This window comes from Pagrus major, chromosome 4 (genome assembly GCF_040436345.1).
Source record: "Pagrus major chromosome 4, Pma_NU_1.0".
Lineage (NCBI taxonomy): Eukaryota > Metazoa > Chordata > Actinopteri > Spariformes > Sparidae > Pagrus > Pagrus major.
The window spans coordinates 28679706-28699169 of NC_133218.1; the positions used below are offsets into that span (position 1 = coordinate 28679706).

Consider the following 19464-nt stretch of genomic DNA (forward strand, 5'->3'; position numbering starts at 1 on the left):
CTGTCGAGTCAGCACCAGCGGCGGACCAATCGTGTGCGCTGCCTGGCTGACGTCACACGAAGCAGCCAATGGGCACGGAGTAGAATGAATTGCGGTTTCCTCTCGCGGAGTTTGAATTTTATATCGCGAGCGACCCAAACAGACGGCGTGTGTGTGTAATTAAGGAGCATCGCGCCCAAAGTAAGTGCGGCTTATTTTGACATTTTAACCCTCATAAATCAACGATGTACTGCAGCAGTAAGTTAACTTTGCCGCACGTGTCATTTAACGAGACATTTAGTCGTTTCCGGCCGTTGATTTGTGCTTAAAGTCCAAATGACCGTTTGCTCAAACGTTAACGTCCAACACAAACTGTATGATGCTAACAAATGTTCACGGTCCACTGCGAATCAAGGTCAGCATCATTCATCAAGTTAATTCATCTGATGTGTGTTTTGCTAAAGTCGATTCACTAAATAACACTGAAACTAATATGGTAACGTTAACAATAACGTTATTAAAGGTTATGTTAGCTACGATTAACTGAACGTAACTTAACATTATGCTAGCTAGCTCACATTTGCTAACTTCACAATGCCCTCACGGTGTTAAAAGAGAACAAATGTATTTAATTAACGATAGTTATTATGTTATTATTACTCTCATTACGTTACAAAACACTTTGCAAAAGTGTCATACGTTACATGAACGCAAGGCCAATTAACTTAAATCATAATTGACGTTTGCTAGCTAACGCCAGTGTTTAATGTCATATGCACAGTAAGGAAACATGTTTCCCTGTACAATAAAAGTCTTCCTTTGTTGTTTCTTTTGAGTGCCAACAATGTAAAAAAGAAATATATACAACAAAGTAAAGTTACGTCTAATAATACGTAATTTTCTGTGATATCAACGTTATAAGATGAAATTGTGCATTGTTATGTTCTTGTTGAGACAAAAGCATTTGTTTTCATCACATTACAATACAGAACTGAGTCACTTGATGATGATTCAGTTTGCAGGTTAGTATTGTTTTCCCCCCTTTTGATGAAGATGATGTCTGTTTAGAGAGGTTATAAACCATGAGCTGGGCGGTGGAGGAGTGGAAGGATGGACTTCCAGGGAAAGCCCTGCAGAAGATCCAGGAGATGGAGGTTCAGCTGGACAAACTGAAGAAGGAGAGGAGCCAGAAGCAGTTTCAGCTGGACTCCTTAGAGGCTGCCCTGCAAAAACAGAAACAAAAGGTGTGTTGAATGGGTCAATGCATTGAAAATGGAAGAAGTGTAGATACATTAAAGTGTCTTGAAAATAACTTGTAGTTGTTGTAGCTGTACCAGATTATTTATAAATTATACTGTATAAATAAATATGTCTATTAATCACCTGTTTGTCTTTCTCCAGGCGGACAGTGAACGTAGCGAGACCTCTGCTCTGAAAAGAGAGAACCAGTCTTTAGTAGAGTCCTGTGACTCTCTGGAGAAAGCCCGTCAGAAGGTCACCCATGACCTCGGAGTCAAAGAGCAGCAGGTCAGTTTCTGATGTGAGAAATGAAGTCAGTGATGACAAAAGAAAAAGAAAATTAGGCCCAGCTTACAGGAATTAAACATGAAAATTTAACTTTCTGTGATCTTGACTAAATCCCTGTCCTAAACCCAGGTGAGCTACCTGGAGGGTCAGCTTAACTCCTGCAGGAAGACCATAGAGCGACTGGAGCAAGAGCTGAAGAAGTGAGTTCAGTGTGTGTTGATATGCATTTTAAACAAGTAGAGAAGGTGAATTTACAAATGCGACTTGCTGCTTTGTCAAATACTGAGTAAGTCATGCTTAACATAATTTGATATAAAATATGTGACCCTTGAATGACGCTGTCTTTCTGCTCAGGTATAAAAATGAGCTGGATCGTTCCCAGCCTGCTGGCTCCTCCTCTTTGTCATCCTCTTCCTCTGAGCTTCAGCCCTACACTACTCCACAGAAATGTTTTTCTACCCCAGCTCCTGTCCCTGCTTACAGACAACAGGGTATTTTAGTTTGTTCTAATACTTTGTGCCTCAAGTTCATGTTAAATGCATTTTATAAATTCATGTTATTAGATTTTCCTTTTCTACGTTTAGTTCTTAACCTCAGGTGTTTGGTTTCCAGTTATATTCATACATTTCAGGCTGGTGGCCAATCTGAGTGATATTGCTGCCTCTCATCTACTTGGGAATTTGTATTTGAGTTAAAGATGTGTGTATTTCTTTTCCATAGATAACAGACTAGATGAGCTTCAGGAGAAATACAGCCAGGAGGTAGAAGAAAGAAAAAGGCTGGAGACTGAACTCAAAGTCATGCAGGTTAAAGTGAGTAAAACATTACTTATATTTGTTATGCAGTATGTTTATTTGTAGTTGATGATGTTAACTTATCTCTTCTCTTTCAGCTGTTGAGTCAGTCCTCAGTCAGTGTAAGCCACAAGGACATTGCTGCCCGCCAAGCTGGATCTTCCATATTCCCATGGCAGGAACAGGCCCACAGCCGCCTGTCTCAGGATGCAATGGAAACGCCTCTTAAGAGGCGGGGGACGTCCCTGTGGGATGCCCACGAGGAGACGCCTATTAAAGCCAGGATGAGCGCCTCCATAGTAGCGCAGAGTCCCAGTGGATCCTCCCAGCAGATGGAGCAGCTAAAGTCCATTAACCAAGGTGGACTGCTTATAATTTATCTTAGAATTAATATCTGGTGTAGCATTTGATATTTTTTCTGTGAGATATTAGACAGCCTTTTATTTTGTACCTCCACCACCCTTGAAAAATGTATTTGGCTCCTTTTTATGATTAGATAATCTGTTCATGATCAGCTCCTGGGCTTTAATTTGTACTGTTTCTTCATCAGAGCTGCGTGGCCGTGTGTCAGAGCTGGAGAGAAATCTGTCCACTCAGGAGAAGGAAATTCGTAGCCAGGCCTCCAAGCTGCAGGAACTACAGACCCAACTGAACCAGGCCCGCAAAGAGCTGACTGAACGGGACAGAGACCTGGCCAAGACCAGACATGAGCTGAGTCAGGCCACAGACAGACACCAGCAGGTTGAAGCCAAGGTAGGCTTTCATGAGTGGTACAAAGAGACTTCATTATCAAATGATATTTTGTTTTTCTTCTATATCTTCTTGACAATATTGATTAAAGTTGGAACGATGGGTAAAAACTGACAAAAATTCTGCTTCTTAGTGTTCATCAGTTGAGCAGAAGCTGAAACAAGTCTCGGAGGAGATGAACTGTCAGAGGCACAACGCTGAGAGCTGCAGACGAGCCCTGGAACAGAAACTCAAAGACCAAGAGAGAAACAGTCAAAAGGTGCAGCAGCCTGCAACCTGCAACATTCTAAATAAAAATGCAATTTTTGAAATGTTAATCAAAAATTGTTGTGCCTGTTGTATTTTGTGTAGGAGCTAGCTCAGCTGCAGAGTTCTCACCAGGCTTTGGATCAGCAGCTGAACCAAACAAGAACCAAGCTAACACAAGAGCTCCAACAGTCCAAAAAAGAGTGCAACATGCTGCAGGCTGACACTGAGAAGGTAGCTGTGTAACAGCTCTGCTCTGCTTCATGTACTCTGATTCAGTCCTTCCTCACACAGCCATTAACTTGGATAACTCAGAGGAGTCCCTTTTTCTAATGAGGGGTTTAGCCTCAGCCTTTCTTCCCTTGGGTTAGGTTTCTTCTCCCTTGTCTTAACTCCTCTCTCCTTTTGCTCCTTTAAGATGAATTTCCAGAAGAGTCAGATGGAGAGGGAGGTGGAGGAGCAGAAACAGAAATTGCTGAGGTCAGAGCAGAGCCTCCAGGCCAGCCAGACCAAAGAGCAGGACCTCCGCAAGAAAATGGAGGTGGGGTGCTAGAATCCTTATAGAATATCCAATAACTAACTGTGAATTGAGAACTCACTGGCAAGTCTGCTGGTATAACTTTACATGTCAAAAATGGCACCAAATATCATTAAATTTAAACACTCTTCACATTCCTTCCTCCAGGAGCTGCAGAAAGAGAAGAACACTTCTACTGTTCAGTTGGACCAGAGTAGCAGGCGTCTGAGTCAGCTGGAGGAAGAGAAGAAGAGTGCAGACCAGAGCCTCAAACGCACCCAGGGATTACTAGATGACATAAAAGGTGAATTAATAGGAGGAATTGATCGCAGAGGGTAGCAGTTATTTTGGAGAATTATCTGAGGTTATCTGTTTTTAACCTGCTTGTCACTTTCGATCTTCAGCAAAATCAGAAGGGCAGGCGGAGGAGCTGAAGAGACTTCAGGCTAAACTGGAGCAGCAGACTCAGGCTTCGGCCCGGGAGCTGGAAAACATGAAGAAGACAATTTCTGATGCAGAGACCAAAAATGACAGGTAAACAGTTTTACTGTAGAGAAGAAGGAGGCACAGTCAAACTTGCGAGAGAGTAAAGCATATACTATATCTGTAACTTGCTCTTTAATCATTGTGAAAACTTTTATTGCACCGTAGATCTCAGAATGACCTACAGAAACAGAAGCAAGAGGCAGAGAAACTGACCAACAGGCTGACGGTCCTGGAGAAAGAGAGCCAGGAGCTGAAATCCAATCTCACTGCGAGTCAGAACGAGTGTAAGGAACTGAAACAAGAGCATCAAGCTCTGCTGGAGTGGAAGAAAGAAAAGGAGACCTTGATTAATGAAACTGAGGCTGTGCAGAAAGACCTCACTGATAAAATTACCAACTTGGAAAACAGTTTCACCTCACTGAATGAAGCTACTGATGAAATAAAGGTAAGCTGCACTGGTTTCCAATATGTCCATGTAATTTATCTTCATTATAAATGTTCTGATCTATCTGCTATCTATGACTGAAATAAGAAATACAGTCAACTCCTAAATACAAGTGACATCAGTAATCTTTAAGGAGTTCACCCTTAAATACATTTCTTTTCACTATTGTAGAAGAAGCTTGTGAGTGTAGAGGGAGAGAAGACCAGTCTGTCTGCTCACATCGATTCATTGAAGGGAGAGCTCCTCAACATGAGCACAGAGTTGGAGGAGAAGGAGCACAAGTACAACGAGCTCCAATCTAAGTTCACTGAAGCTGGGCAGAAACACACCAAAGACCTGGAGAATGTTGCTGTACAAGTGGCCCAGCTTGAAAAACAGGTGATTTTTTTTGGTATTGTTTTGCTTGTTTGTTTGTACATTATAGACAAATATTAAGTGTGGGCCCAAGTTTTGGTTTTGGTAACAGGGTATCCATGAACATTTTAAAACCTGACTAGACTTAAGGCAATACGATTAATTGTCATTGATTAAATGTATATATTCCTTACTCTTTCATCTGAACAGGTCAAAGATCTGGAGTTGCGTTTGCAAAAGGAGTCGGCTCGAGCAGAGCAGGCTGAGAGGACCAACACAGAGCTGCAGGACGAGCACCAGGCAGCCTGCGACCTGGCTCGCTCCAAAGACCAGCTGCTAGAGTTGGGCCAAGCTGAGATCAGCCAGCTGAGAGACAGCCTCGCTCAGGCCACTGCACAGCAGGAGGAGCATAGTGCCAGGTGGGACTTTTATTTTTGTTGTTGTTTTAAGTTCATAATGTGAATACAGCAGCCATGCAATAAACCCTAACTTTATCAACTTTAGAAAATTGAGACTGGGTCTGGGAGGTAATGATTGTACCAGCTTCACTGTGCAAGATAAGATTGGAGGGTTTAAGAGGAATAGATACAGCCACAATAAAGTACTTAAAAGTATGACCTGCATATTGTGTCCTCATTATCTCCATGGGGAAGCGATGAACGTTGCTCTTGACATGCATATTTTCTGTCTTTGGTTTCTGCTCTCTACCAGGTTGGCAGAGGAGAAGGTAGCCCTGCAGAAGCAGTGTGAGGAGAGTGTTTCAGCGAAGGTAGAAGAGACTGAACAGCTTAAGCTGCGGTTGGAGGAGGTTCAGCAAGAGCTGCTGCTTGCCAAAAACCAGGTCTGTCTCAAACATAGAGACTTTAACAGATCATTCCTTTTGCTTAACAATTAGTCTTTTGTTCTGTCATGTCTTTTTGAGGCTTTTCATTTGACATTTTGAGGCTATATTTAGTTTTTGTAATAGATTGAAATATATTGTGAGTTACAAAATAATCAAAAATGACCAATGAGAACATTCTGATCAAAATATCTTTGCCAGAGGATGAGGAGAATTATGTCTCATTCTTATTATATTGTCAAACTAACTCTATCCTGCTGACCTTTTATAATGTTATGCCCTCTGCTTTTTCTTTACTCTTTACTTTTATTTTATTCTTTACCAATAGAAGAACCAATAGATTGTTGAATCCTGTGTTCATGTTTCAGGTCAGTTCCATGGATCAGTGCCTGAAGGTCCAGGAGCAACTGGGAGCTGAGCTGCAGAGACAAATTAAGACACTGACGGGAAGTGAAGAGGAACACAAAAAACTGAATGAGAAAAAGTCAGAAGAGCTCAAGCAGTTAGAGGAGGAGCTGAAGGATCTGCAGAGTGACACAGAGGAGACGAAGCAGCAGCTCAGAGATGCTGAAGCTCAGATTTTGTCTCTTGAGAAACAAAAGGCTGAGCTGGAAAATGCAGCTCAAGAGACTAAGAAAGAGGCCGAGGTAAAATATTGCTCTCTTTAAGAAATGTCTTGTGTTTAGTAGTTTAGTTACTTCTACAGATTTTATTGGCTGTACTTCTTACAAATAATAAACCCAAAATCTGTTTCTTATTAAGACCATCCAGCTGGCTCAGAGTGAGAAGATCAACAATCTTCTGGAGCAGATATCCTCATTAGAAGACCAACTAACTGCAAGCAAAGATGCAGCAGAGAAGCTTCCAGTCCTGCAGAATGAACTGGAAAAGGTCAACCTGTCCCACGCTGACCTCAAGAAGTGTCTGGAAGCGCTTGAGAAAAGTCACTCTTCCGTTATTGAAATCAAGACCAACTTGGAGAGCACCCTGACTGAGAAAACCAATCTGATTGTTGCTTTGGAGAAAGAAGTCAAAGAGCTCACAGAGAAGATGAGCAAAGAGTCCGAGAGTCACGCTTTGGAGATTGAAAATGCCCTTAACAAAGAGAGACGTCGCGAAGAGCAGCTGGAAGCCGCTAAGCAATTAGTAACCGCAGCTAAAGCGGAATCAAGGTCTCGGCGGGAGGAGATAAAGACCATGAAAACGACTCTGTCTGCTGCTTCACGCGGCCTAGAAGAGAGAGACAACATGGTAAAGAGCCTGAAGGAGAAGCTGAATAAAGCCGAGGCAGAGCAGGCCAAAACGTCAGATCTACTGAAAGAGAAAGTGGTTGCCATGAACAAAATCAAGGTTGGTTACAAATGTATTCTTGGTTATGATTCAGGCAGTGGAAACAGTTTCATATTATAGAGGCCGGAAGGGATTCCACCTCTCTGTATGAGTCTTGCCTGGCTGAGGATATTGTAAAAAATAGTAGATCAGAAGAAGTAATCTACTAAATGTGATGAGTAATCATCTCATTTACTGATTTCCTTTAATTTTTTCGCGTTAAGGTGCAGCTGGAGATGCTGCAAATGGACCTGGAGGACAACGAGACGGCCATGAACTCCTTTGACAGTCAGGTGGAGGAGCTGAAGGGAACCATAGAGTCACTGGAGGCTCATCTAGCTCAGAACCAGACCCAGATGTCTGACATGGAGGCCATGCTGGAGGAGAGCAAAGCCCAGGTAGAGCCACTATCTTACACAGAAAATAGTTATTTGCCGCAGATGCTTAACTTGGTGTGGAGATTAATATTCATCGCTGTGGAGCTCAATATTTTAACACATTTCCATAAAATTTAAATGTGTCTTATAAATGCCTGATTTATTTAATCGTCTAAAATTCAGGCAGCAAATCTGCAAATATTTTCCATCTCCTGTCTTCATTGATGTTCTCTGCAACTAGATTTAAAGAAATATGTGCATATATACAGATCGGTATCTTAAATCAAACGGGTGGGGAAAATATCAGCATATTGGACACCTGCAAAAATCCAATATTGTGGTGGAAAGAAAACATCCCAGATTCTATTAAATCTAATCTCTTTTCAGGTCTCTGTCTTGGAAACCCGGTTAGAGGAGGTTCAATGTCAGAACTCTGCGCTGGAGTCGCAATATTTCACAGCCAGGGAGGAGCTGATGGAGAGGAGCTATGAAATAACTCGACTGGAAGAGGACGCTGTCAAACGAAGCCAGCTGGAGGAGAACATTGCTACACTAGAGTCGCAACTCGGGCAAAGCACAGAGGAAAATGTCAAGTTAGAGACAGCTCTCAGGCAGATAATTGAGGACAAAGAAAACAACCTTAAGCAGTTGCTACAGGAGAAAAACAACCTTGAGATTACTATGAAACAGTTAACAGACGACAAAGAGCAAGTCGACGCTGAAATTATTCAAGTTAATGCACAGAAGACACAGCTGGAAGCAGATTTAGACAAGCTCGCTGAAGAGAACAAACAACTGCAGAATAACGTTGAGCAGTTTAGCGAAGAGAAGCAAAAGATTGATCGAATGACTGCAGAGAAACAAGAAGTTGAATCGACCCTTAGGCAGGTCATCGAGGAGAAAGCCAGACTAGATGTTGCCCTTAATCTGATGAGCCAGGAGAAAATCCAACTTGAGGCTCAACTAAGCGAGCTAACCACAGAGAAAAATAACTTGAATCGAGTCGTTGAGGAAAAGCTTCAGCTGGAAGATAACTTAAATCAGCTGATGGAACAGAACATCAATCTACAATCTGTTTTAAATCAAGTGATTGAGGAGAAGCTGCTGTTACAAGAGAGCGTAGAGAGTTGTGAAGATGAGGTGGCTTTACTTAAAAAGGAGAACGAGCGCTCCGAGGGCTCACTAATGTCCTTAGTACAGGAGCTCCAGAGGCTGAAGGAGCTGATCGAGCTGAAGGAGAAGAGGACTGAGGAGGAGAACAGAGAGAGGTACAGTTCATCTTCAGCTGCGTTCAACTAAGAAGACTCGTTATAGCTTTTGTGCTGTTAACAAGACTTTTATGTTGTGTCACAGGAGCCAACAGTTTGAGGCAGAGCAGGCAGAACTGCATCAGAAACTGGCAGCCTTACAGAAGGAGCTGGTGGTGTTGAAGCAGCAGTATGATGCACTGCTACAGCAGGTGGGCCAACAACACGGCCTCATACAGCAGCTCTCAGAATCGCAGTCAACCCAGAACTCGGAAGACAAAATCAGCTGCATGGAGTCTACAGAAACTGATGGTGAGTGTAAGAAGAGTGTAAATGAAACACTGCTGCTACTTTAGTATGAATACATTTATATAAATGTGACTGTTTGCTCAGCAGAAGCAGAAGGACAGACTGACATAGAGCCAACACTTGATACAGATCCCGAGTCCCTTCCAGTGAAAGAAGAGCTGACCCCAGCGGTGTCTGAGCACCAGTCTGACGAGGCTTTCAGGTACAATGAGTTTTGTCAAAGCTCAAATGCACAAATATAATTGTTTTGTTATGTGGTACATGAATCTGATCCCCCTCAACCCTGTTAGTGAGACAGAGCTGGTCTTCAAGGAGGACACCAATGAGTCGGCGATGATCCAGGAACAATCGGACAATGAGAAGGAGGCGTGTGTGGCCATTGTAGAGGAAATGGGTGGTAATGAGGAGGAGCAGCAGCAGCAGACCTTAGACCAGGTGGATGATAATTATTATAATGTGTATTTGTGCTTCAGTCATGATGCTTGCATGTGTTGAACATGGGGACATTTAGCATACAGCAGCATTTTCATCTCAAAATGTAAATTTGTAAGTTTTTAATTTATGTTTAAATTTATGCTGTCCATACCTCAAATTGTTTAGAAGTTTATGGTTAAGAGAATGATATTTTTCTGTGAATATGTTTTTATAATACAAACAGAATGACCTTTTTTCATTTTGTCGTCTGTCTCGCAGCTTCCTGAAGACAGCAGTAGTCCCCCAGATGTTCTTGAAAGTAAACCTGAAATCTTCTGCCTTTCTCCACCATCTTCCTCTCTTGGTGAGAACAGACAGTTAGAATCCTGTGGTGAGTAATTGACTGGTGCTTAAGACTGCAGTTTTAATTTCAAAAAAGAAAATATAATTTTCTGCAATAATGCTTTAATCTTTAATCTCCGGCAAAAATTCAGCTCAAACCGGTGCGTCGCGCTGAGCAGTTGGGACACAGAAACAATGAAATAAATCAGTGTACTTGCAAATTTAGATGTATTCTCATGCACACTATGAATTGTTGCTATAAATCTGAACAATGATGTTTGAATAACTTGTGTATATTCAACCTGTCTATCAGCGACTGAGTCATCCCAGGCACAAGATGACTTCGACAATTACAAGGAAACAATTGCAAAACAAGAAGATGAACTCCAGACCCTGCGTGCAGAGTTCGACCTTCTAAAATCCGACCTCGCACTTAGAATGGAGTTGACCTCTGAACTAGAAGTTCAAGTTGAAAACCTGGAGAAGAAAGCTCACGCAGCAGAGGAGGAGGCACACGGTGCAGCACATAAACTGAAAATCTTCCTGGAGGAGAGGAAAGGTGTTGCTGACCAGGTACGGGGAAGAAATTACTGAATGCCGAATACAACTTGAATAATACATGCCATTTCATTATACGGCCACTTAAATATAACTGATACCAATACCGGGTGCTTATTTTTCAGTTGGCTCAGCTGTCAGAGGAGAGGGAGACGTTAACTCTGCAGCTCCAAACGTCTAAATGCCAGCTGGCTGATGTGATGGAGATGCTGGAAGGACTGGAGATGGCCAAAGGTATATACCGAGCCACAACGTGATTTATGAAGGAGTACACAGACTTGAAGGTTTGCATTGTGTTGTTGTCTGTGATTGATTCGGTGTTTTTCTTTGGTTCTGTAGGCGGATGGGATGAGAAATTCCTTCAGCAGGAGAGTGAGCTGAAGAGGGTTCGCTCTGAGAAAGCCAACCTGGAGCAGCACATCCTGGGCATGGAGTCTGAGCTGGACACCCTGCAGGACGAAAGGAGCAAGCTGAAGGAGGAGATGGAGACCCAGAGGAGGGCTTGTTCGGGCTTAGAGCAGCAGATAGAAACACTCTCAACAGAGGTGAGCTAAAACATCAAAGTACTGTATGTATAAAAGCTAAATTAATGTGCATGTGTTGGTGGAAAAGTGAATGTCAAGCATGTCAGTTCTTCCTTGTCCAGATGTTGTTGAACATGAGGCTTACCCACTAATCTGTGTGACACAATTATTCTCACTATTCCTCCAGACAAACGAGCTGAGATCTGAACTCGTGTCCTGCACTGAGGAGCGAGATGACCTGAACCAGTCTTTGGGCCAATGGAAGGAGAAAGTTTACAGTCTAGAGAAGAGCAACTGTGACACCAGAAACTTAATTTCCATCCTGGAGGACGACATCAGAGCAGGGAGGAAGGAGTATGAAGCCCTTCAAAGCAGCATGGAGAAACTGAAGACAGAGAGGCAACAGGTATGTATGTGGAAAATTCAAGAGACTGACACAGGTCAAGAGAGGCTTTTATTTAGAGTTGGCTTGCATCGACAGTATAAAGAAATGTGCGTGAATCTATTCACTCATTCCCTTTTCTTCCACTGAAGCTGTTGGAGCAGATTAAGGCGCTGGAGCAGGCAATATCCCATCAGAGCGGAGAAAGAGCGGAGCTTATCGGGCAGCTAGACAAGATCACAGAAGACCACACCTCAGCCTATGAGAACACTGAGTCCATGGTCGGCAAGATACAGGTGAGAGGGATTGTAAGATAACTCGGAGAACCTGTTAGTACAATGCTTGCTCTTTGTTTTGTTAGTTAAAAACAAGATAAAGATTGACAACCACCCTAACATACTGATGATGTAGATACAGATAATCAAATAGAAACCCTAATGGACACAAACTTTGTAACCCTTTCATCAAAGATTCTTCAGAGTTCATAAAATGTTTGATTCCAATCCTTCTCTTTCCCTCCTGTTTTTCCTCAAGGCGTTGGAGGGAGAAGTGTGCCGTCTCTCACAGTCTCTCGAGGCCTCTCTGCTAGAAAAAGGAGAGATCGCCTCTCGCCTGAACTCCACACAAGATGAGGTCGAGCAGATGAGAACTGGAATTGAAAAGCTCCAGGTCCGCATCGAGTCGGACGAGAGGAAGAAAAAGAAGATAGGAGAGCTGCTCAAAGGTGACTTTTGACATCCTTTTGAAATAATCTTGAGTTTTGTGAGTTGGTGTTGGCCTAAAATATGACTCTTTATCTTGTTAGCTGCTCAGAGAAAGTCTGATTCACTGCAAGATCGCATTGATGCCCTGGAGCGAGAGCGGGAAGACGTAGAGCAAAGTCTGGAGGAAGCTGTGCTGCAGGTATTCTGATGGAAACACGTGTATGCTAGGAAAAAAACGGATATGTTTTTGCTTGGATCAAAATGGTCAACATTCTCTCACCTTGTTTTATGCTCTTCCACAGGCTGAAACAGCCAAAGCTGAGCTGGAGGAGGAAAGGGGAAAGGTACCTTCATATTAATCTGCGTTTCTTTCCTTATCATCTAATCGTAAAACATGACATGAAGCAATATATTAACCAGATTTCTCCTCCCTTTCTTACTTTCTGTCATGCTTTTCCTTTCCTCTCCTCCTGACCCTTAGGTGGAGGAGGAGAAGAGGGAGCTCAGCGACAAACTATCAGAGCTCTCAGCCACGCTGGACGACCTGAGATCTGAGAAAGAACGCATGGAGCGAGAGCTGGAAACAAAAAACAGAGAGATAGAAGAACTGAAGGCCGCCAAGGAGGAGCTGGAGAGAGGGCTGGAGAGGGCAGAGCTGGATAGAAGAGAGGAAGAGGAACGACAGAGAAACATGGTAGAGGAGCTGGAGAAAGGGATGAAAGAGGAAGCGGAGAGGCAAACGAGACAGGTGGATGACCTCCGGGCGCAGCTGGAAGCCTCTCGGCAGAGAGAGGTCTCCCTCGAACAGAAGAGCGCAGAAACTGAAGAGGACAAAGAGAGGATGCGGTCTCTGTTGGTGGAGGTGGAGAAAGAGAAAACGTGTCTGCAGGCTTCTCTGGAGGAGTGGCAGACGGAAGGAGAGAGGCTCCGCTCTCAGGCAGAGGAGTTGGAGAAAGAGAGAAACAACCTGAGGACCAGCATTGAGTCTTTGGAAGAAGAAATTAAGGAGCTTAAAACACTCATAAAAGGCAAAGACGAAGAGAGAGAAGAAAATGGACGTCAGGCAGAGGAGAAGGAGAAACTGCACTCGACCCTGTTTTCTCTAGAACAAGAGCGTGATAACCTGCACTGCTCCCTCGCATCTGTAGAAGAACAGAAAGAAAGACTAGAACAAGAGAGGGCGAAGTTGGCTGATGAGAAAGAGAAGCTTCTATCTAACCTCTCCTCGATAGAAAAGGAGAAACATGACATGCAACAAACTCTCTCTTCATTAAAACAAGAGAAGGAAAGAATAGAGGAGGAGAAACAGAAGTTAGAGGCTGAAAAAGAAGAATTAGTGTCTTCACTGTCTTTGATTGAAGTGGAGAAAAATAACTTGTCTTCAGCTCTGTCTTCTCTGGAACAAGAGAAGCAGAGAGCAGAAGAGGAGAAAGAGAAACTCTCAGAAGAACAAGAGAGACTTCAGTCTGCAGTTTCCTCTATGGAGAAGGAGGTGGAAACATACAAGCTGTTTGTCGCTAAGCTCAACGAGCAGGTACACACGCATGCTGTTTACTTTGACTTGTTTATGTCACTTTTATTTTCAACACATGTTCAAAATGTCAGCGCAGCAGTATGTTACCACAAGCTGTTCGTAAACCATCCTGGAAAACAACAAGCAGCACTAAGCTGAATTTGCCTGTGGCTTTAACATGAGTGAGTTTAACCATTCAAAGGCTTTAATGGGAAAAGTAAAATAAACGGACACTGGTGTTATCCTTAAAACTGAAGCTGTGCAGATGATAACTTTTTATATTTTATTCCACACTTAATCGTCACACTTCCTCTCCACCCATTTCAGGTGTCCGAGCTGACCTCTAACACCGCTCGTCTGTCTAAAGAGAAAGACTCCGCCCTGAGCAAGATGAGTCTTTGGATGAAGACCTGCAAACAGCTGGAGCAGGAGAAGCAAGATATGTTAAGCAGCTCAGGTGTGAACATTTTAACTTTCTAAGTGATTCTGCATTATTTTGAAAACTCGATGACCATGATGTAATTATGTTTTATCATATGCATCTAAGGAGTAGTCGATCAAAAGAAAATTAATTGGCAAATGATAATTGATTTAATCATTTCAGTCACAATTTTTTGACATTTTGTCGACTAAGTGATTAATTTATTGATCGTAGAAATAATTGGTTGCAGCTCTACAGACTGTTTTTCTGACTTAAAACAGTAGAGCTATCATAGCATTGGTCTCAGTGCCTACATGTTGTCCATTTACCAAAATGACTTGAAAAATATAAAGCATAATAAATTAAACGTGTCACAGTGGACCCATGAAGAGTCTCAGGTTTCCCCATTGTGAACAGATGGTTAACTTTCAGAGGGAATACGCTTTATTAAAATGTTTCCATTTAGGATGACAAAGCTGCATTGTGCTCTGAAAACACGGATATTAAATCTTTAGAAAGTAAAGCTGAATAATTTTTTTTCACATTCTCACAACAGGTGACAAAAAGACCAGTGAGGAGGCACAGACTGGGGTGAACCAGCCGAAGACGGAGGCAGAGGAGAGAATGAAGGAAGTTGAGGACCTTAAGACTGCCCTGCAGCAGAAGAGGATGGAGGCAGAAGAAAACACTAAACAGGTGGAGGATCTTAAAGCTGCCCTCGATGAAAGGAAGAAGGAACTAGAAGAGAGAACAGGAGAGCTGGAGGAGATGAAGAGTGAGTTGGAAGAACTCAACAAACTTGTGGAGGAGAAAAGCAGCGAGGCAGATGAGAGCATGGAGAAATACTGCAGCCTGATGGTTCGAGTCCACAAACTGGAAGAGACCAACGATGCACTGACAACGCGGCTGGAGCAGCTCACTGCCACCCAACGTGCTAACGAAGCTAACGTCCACACCAGCAGCACTGATGGTACTCGCCGCAGGCGCTCAGCAAGGAAGTCCTCCGCCAACCGTCAGGAAGGAAAGCTGAATGACAACACTGAGAACACGGCTCCTTCAACACCTCAGAGGTCTCCTCAAGGCTCATCTGCAGGGAAGCGGGGTCACCGTGATATCAGTGATAAAAACGCACAGGAGGCCCTGCACAACCTGACAAAGAAGATCAAAGCCAACGCAGTGACGACACCCAAACCAAGAACTGAGCAGGAAGACGAGGAATTCAGACCAGAGGGACTTCCTGAGCTGGTGCAGAGAGGTACGAATGGTTATTAAGACTCGTAGCTAGGCCTGTCACGATAACAAATTTTGCTGGACGATAAATTGTCCTAGAAATTATTGCGATAAACGATAATATTGTCGCTTTGAGACCATTTTTCAACTAATATAATGATAATGGCATAATAATGCAACTACACCCTTTCAAAGATCAATAAACCTTTATTTCTAAAGAATATTTAACATTGGAATGTGAAAAAGACATTTTAAATATCCAAAATAAATAAAGATGGAGGCTGTGGCCAAAGCAATTGAGCCATGGCCAGCCAGGTTCCTTACTGCAGCAACAATGTTAGCACCATTGTCTGTAGTGATGCGGAGGCGTGACGGTACACGTGATGATGATGACGTATGTGTTTTTTTTCAAGGTGTTTCCCTGGTGTCCTCCTGTTAATCTAAACATGTACCAGCTGTCTGTTTATAATCATATGGATGCTGTTATAATGTGTTGTGATTGAGATCCTGACCCACCAAACATCCTGGAAAGTGACAAAGTTACGTTTTTCTATAATTTACATAATTACATAATCGCCATCAGTAAACTGGACGCTGTCTGACTATTTCACTCTCGGGGTTCACTAAGTTCACTGAGTCTTGTCGGGAGGGCTGACCGTCACCATGACAACAGTAACTGACCGTCGCGCGACAGACACTTGGTGAGTTAAAGTTTTTTGCCGGGGACAGACGCTGTTTTTCGGGCAGAAATGTGACGAAGAGTCGGTCAGACCGACAGGCTGACAGACACTTCTCCACGAATAACTGCGGTATTTTTTTCCTCACATAAGTTGCCAAAGACACGACCAGTTACTACGTTCCTGTTGTTTGGTCCTGTAACGTTGCTTTGTGGGACATTTATTTTTATTTTGTTGAGTGAAGGATCTGTACAGTTATCAGACACCAACACCATCAGATCGACACGCCCTCGCTCCGCGCCGCCGGCTCGGTTCGCCTCTGATACCTCCGGAGGCGCAGCGAAATTTCACCCCTCACCACATCTGAAACGTTCACACAAAGGCGGATGCGGAGAATTGGCGCAGTATCCCCGCATGCAAACGGCTGCGTGAATGGGGCTAGTGACTGACAAGAGGGTTCTAGTGAGAGACACGAGGAAAACAAACAAGCATGCAAATGGAAATTATCGAGGCCGGCAAAATTATCGAGCTCATTTTAATTTATCGTATGATTAATTGATTTATTGATTATCGTGACAGGCCTACTCGTAGCAAGCATAGTTTGTTTTATTTATATGCCATATTCTAGTGGGACGTCTCGATTTTACATTCTGGCATCACATTTTAGTGAGATAGAGTGCTTCAAAACTTTTTTTAATTATAAGAATGAGCACAGCTATGATGCCTGCAGGCCATAAGTTGAGTGTCACTGTTCTAGACCCTCCAGCTTTTTGTTTGAGACACAGTTGTGTGTAAATTTACCCGAACAAACAAATGTGCAGTTTCACAAAATGATGAATCACTAGGTGGAAAACAAAACTAAAGTTTCTACATCTCGTGAGTTTTTAGTTGCTGTAGCATTAAGAATAGTGACGTTATCATTTGTCCTCTCTCAGGGTTTGCTGATATTCCTCTGGGGGAGGCCAGTCCATTCATCATGAGGAGAACCACAGTGATGAAGCGCAGCAGTCCTCGGCTGGCTGCCAGACAGGCTGCTTCCACACCTGACGGCAAGGTGAGCAGCTACTACCATCACACACACACACACACACACACACAGATTCACAGATTATAGTACAGCACCCCTCTCCTGTCGCAGCAGCTACACAAAGTGAACATTCATGCAGGGCCACTTTATTAGTTACACTAGCATGTCAACACAGTTGCTGAGTTCTTCAAAGCTGCCGTTCATGTTGCTGTAATATACAATAGACGCATTACACAGTAAAGAACAAGAGAGTGTTGTGCAGTAAAGCAGAGTGTTGTGCACAGTAACTCAGTGGGCTCTGTATAGATGTCAGCCAGTGTATCTGTGGTGGTGTGTGTCTTTCTGACTACCACATTTTTGCAGACAACTTGACGGAGCAAGAAAAGAACTCAGACTGTGTTGAAATATTAATGATGTGAAGTGTGGGGAAAATGCAGCACAGTGTTTGTTGGACTTTCTGAGAGGTTTTGTAGGAAGTTACTCCACAAAAACAGACAGGAGTAGCCAGACCTACTGGCTCCAGATTGAATATTAATATTACTGTATAAAATGTAATGATGCACATTTATAAATGATGCAAATGGAAAATTTTCAATTGCACCATGGCTCAAAATATCATGTGGTCATAAAGTGAAATAGTATCTTTGAGGTCACCATCTGACATCTGAAGGAACCTAGAGACCTAATCAGGGTCAGAGTTCATGATTTCCACTGACTTTCTGGGTCAGTGAGTGCACGTGTGTGCATATTGGTTTGTGTTGTAGGGCCCCTAATATGTCTACAGGATATCCTCTCACCTTTTCCAGGTCAGCTTCTAATCACGTCAGGTCAGCCGAAGTGAACCAGTCGTGTTTGAGAGGATGTAGAGGTTTCAGGTCAGAGAGGTCAAGGGGAAAGAATGTCTCACAGTCACTTTTACTCGTGTTCATTTACACTCGAGTGTCACTTCTTTCTATCACAAACACTCCCTACTTTGCTGTTTTCTTGCTCTTTCTTTCACTCACTGTTTTCATCTTGTCATCCGTCTCATCTTGCTCTCCCTCCACAGGTTTTGGGGCCCATACCTCTCCTGAGTCCCTCTGCAGACAACTCAATAAATTTAAGGAAGACGCCAGAGCACAAAGAGAAACAACAGCAAGGAGACAACTGTCACGTTCAGTAGATCGATGTTCACACTCGCACACAGTCTTGCACTTGTGATTTATTTGTAGAAATACACACATGCACACTCGTAAACACAAAATATTACCACTTCACTTGTTTTTTTTTTTCTAAAGACACTTTTTTTTGTTGTGATGCCTGTTCGTTCCTCCGTCTTCATCTCTTCACTTCTCTTTGTGTCTTTATCACTGGTTCTTTATTTTCTTTTGTACTGTTCTTGTTGTGTAAGAAATCTTTTGATCTTTGTACATACTATTGGAAATATACAGCAGTAACCGCTATGCTTCATCCATCTATTAGTCCTGTAACATGTTCGATTGCTAATGGCAGCTAAGATTTTGTAGATTTTCTCCTGTTTTTACTTTCTAGATATTTTTATAGTTGAAGACAAGAAAAGAAATATGTCTTTAATTCACTTTTGTTTTGACACTTTGCTTTCTTACTGATCTGTGCAACAAATGCGAAAAGCAGGTCTGTATTTTCAGTTTGTTTTTTTAGTCATGTATAGATCGATGCCATTGATCATTGTAAATAGTTAAAAATTGCCCTTTTTACTAAACCTTTTTTAACTGTCTTTGTGTGGTGTCTTTGTCACATACATGGGTGTGTTTTGTTTTTAAAACCAATATTTGACGATAACCTTTGAAGAGTTGTCCGAGTATGCACAGAGGAGTGTGTGTGCAGCTGTTCTACGAGCCCGTAGTACACTCTGTCACCACAGGGTGGAGCCCTTTCATGTTCTTGTTTAATTAGCGGCCACTGTAGGTTTGGGGCGAGATGAGGGTTGTCATCCTACACACTGGACCTTTTTTAAAAGAGAGAGCTCAAGCAACTGTATGTAATGTGTGAAGCAAAGGAGAGGAAACTAGATTTTGAGAGGCTTTTGTCTTGCATACAAACCTGTTTGCTCCACAGACGGGGAAGATTTGCCAGTTGGGAATGAGCACATTTGATTCACGCAGCATCACACTAACTGTCTGTTTCTGAGTTTTTCAAAAGGGTCGTTTTCAGTGACATAAAATGCAGTCTGCGTGTAGTACGACAGCCAAAATGTTAGAGAAAAAGCTATTTTTTAAGAAATATTGCTGCATATGTGTGTGCGCAAGGTGTACCTTCTCTTTCTGGAGCCATGTCATTTTATCTCCACTGTCCCCTACACTGGTAAGTGTACTGTAAATTGGTAAACGTATTGTTTAATCAGTTTCAAACTGATTCTGATGAGATTTTGAACATTTGCCAGTGGGGATTTATTTACTTGATGCCCTGCAGAGCCACAATGAGCTCCTTCCAGCTCACCATACACCTGGTTA

At 42.8% G+C, this 19464-nt stretch overlaps 1 protein-coding gene across 1 annotated transcript; it reads left to right on the top strand.

Annotated features, from left to right (window-relative positions):
- Window positions 1-133: 133 nt before the first annotated feature.
- cenpf (centromere protein F) lies at window positions 134-18728 on the top strand. Its single transcript, XM_073465256.1, has 38 exons — window positions 134-180; window positions 1048-1223; window positions 1381-1506; window positions 1636-1706; window positions 1861-1997; window positions 2227-2318; window positions 2399-2660; window positions 2851-3053; window positions 3184-3309; window positions 3402-3530; window positions 3715-3837; window positions 3982-4117; window positions 4218-4347; window positions 4465-4744; window positions 4916-5122; window positions 5309-5517; window positions 5810-5939; window positions 6308-6586; window positions 6702-7289; window positions 7493-7666; window positions 8033-8913; window positions 8999-9204; window positions 9286-9403; window positions 9492-9636; window positions 9895-10006; window positions 10271-10530; window positions 10641-10749; window positions 10855-11060; window positions 11227-11445; window positions 11574-11717; window positions 11956-12145; window positions 12227-12324; window positions 12428-12469; window positions 12607-13659; window positions 13966-14095; window positions 14616-15314; window positions 16902-17020; window positions 18042-18728. The coding sequence occupies exons 2-38, from the start codon at window positions 1062-1064 to the stop codon at window positions 18153-18155; spliced, it is 8409 nt and encodes a 2802-aa protein (XP_073321357.1). The 5' UTR covers window positions 134-180; window positions 1048-1061; the 3' UTR covers window positions 18156-18728.
- The last annotated feature ends 736 nt before the right edge of the window (window positions 18729-19464 follow it).

Excerpts from the sequence above, each read along its gene's own strand:
- cenpf (XM_073465256.1), top strand. The coding sequence starts at position 1,062 with ATGAGCTGGGCGGTGGAGGAGTGGAAGGATGGACTTCCAGGGAAAGCC. Across the intron at positions 3,310-3,401 it reads AAGAGAGAAACAGTCAAAAG|GAGCTAGCTCAGCTGCAGAG; the intron begins GTGCAGCAGCCT and ends TATTTTGTGTAG. Across the intron at positions 11,718-11,955 it reads CCATGGTCGGCAAGATACAG|GCGTTGGAGGGAGAAGTGTG; the intron begins GTGAGAGGGATT and ends TTTTTCCTCAAG.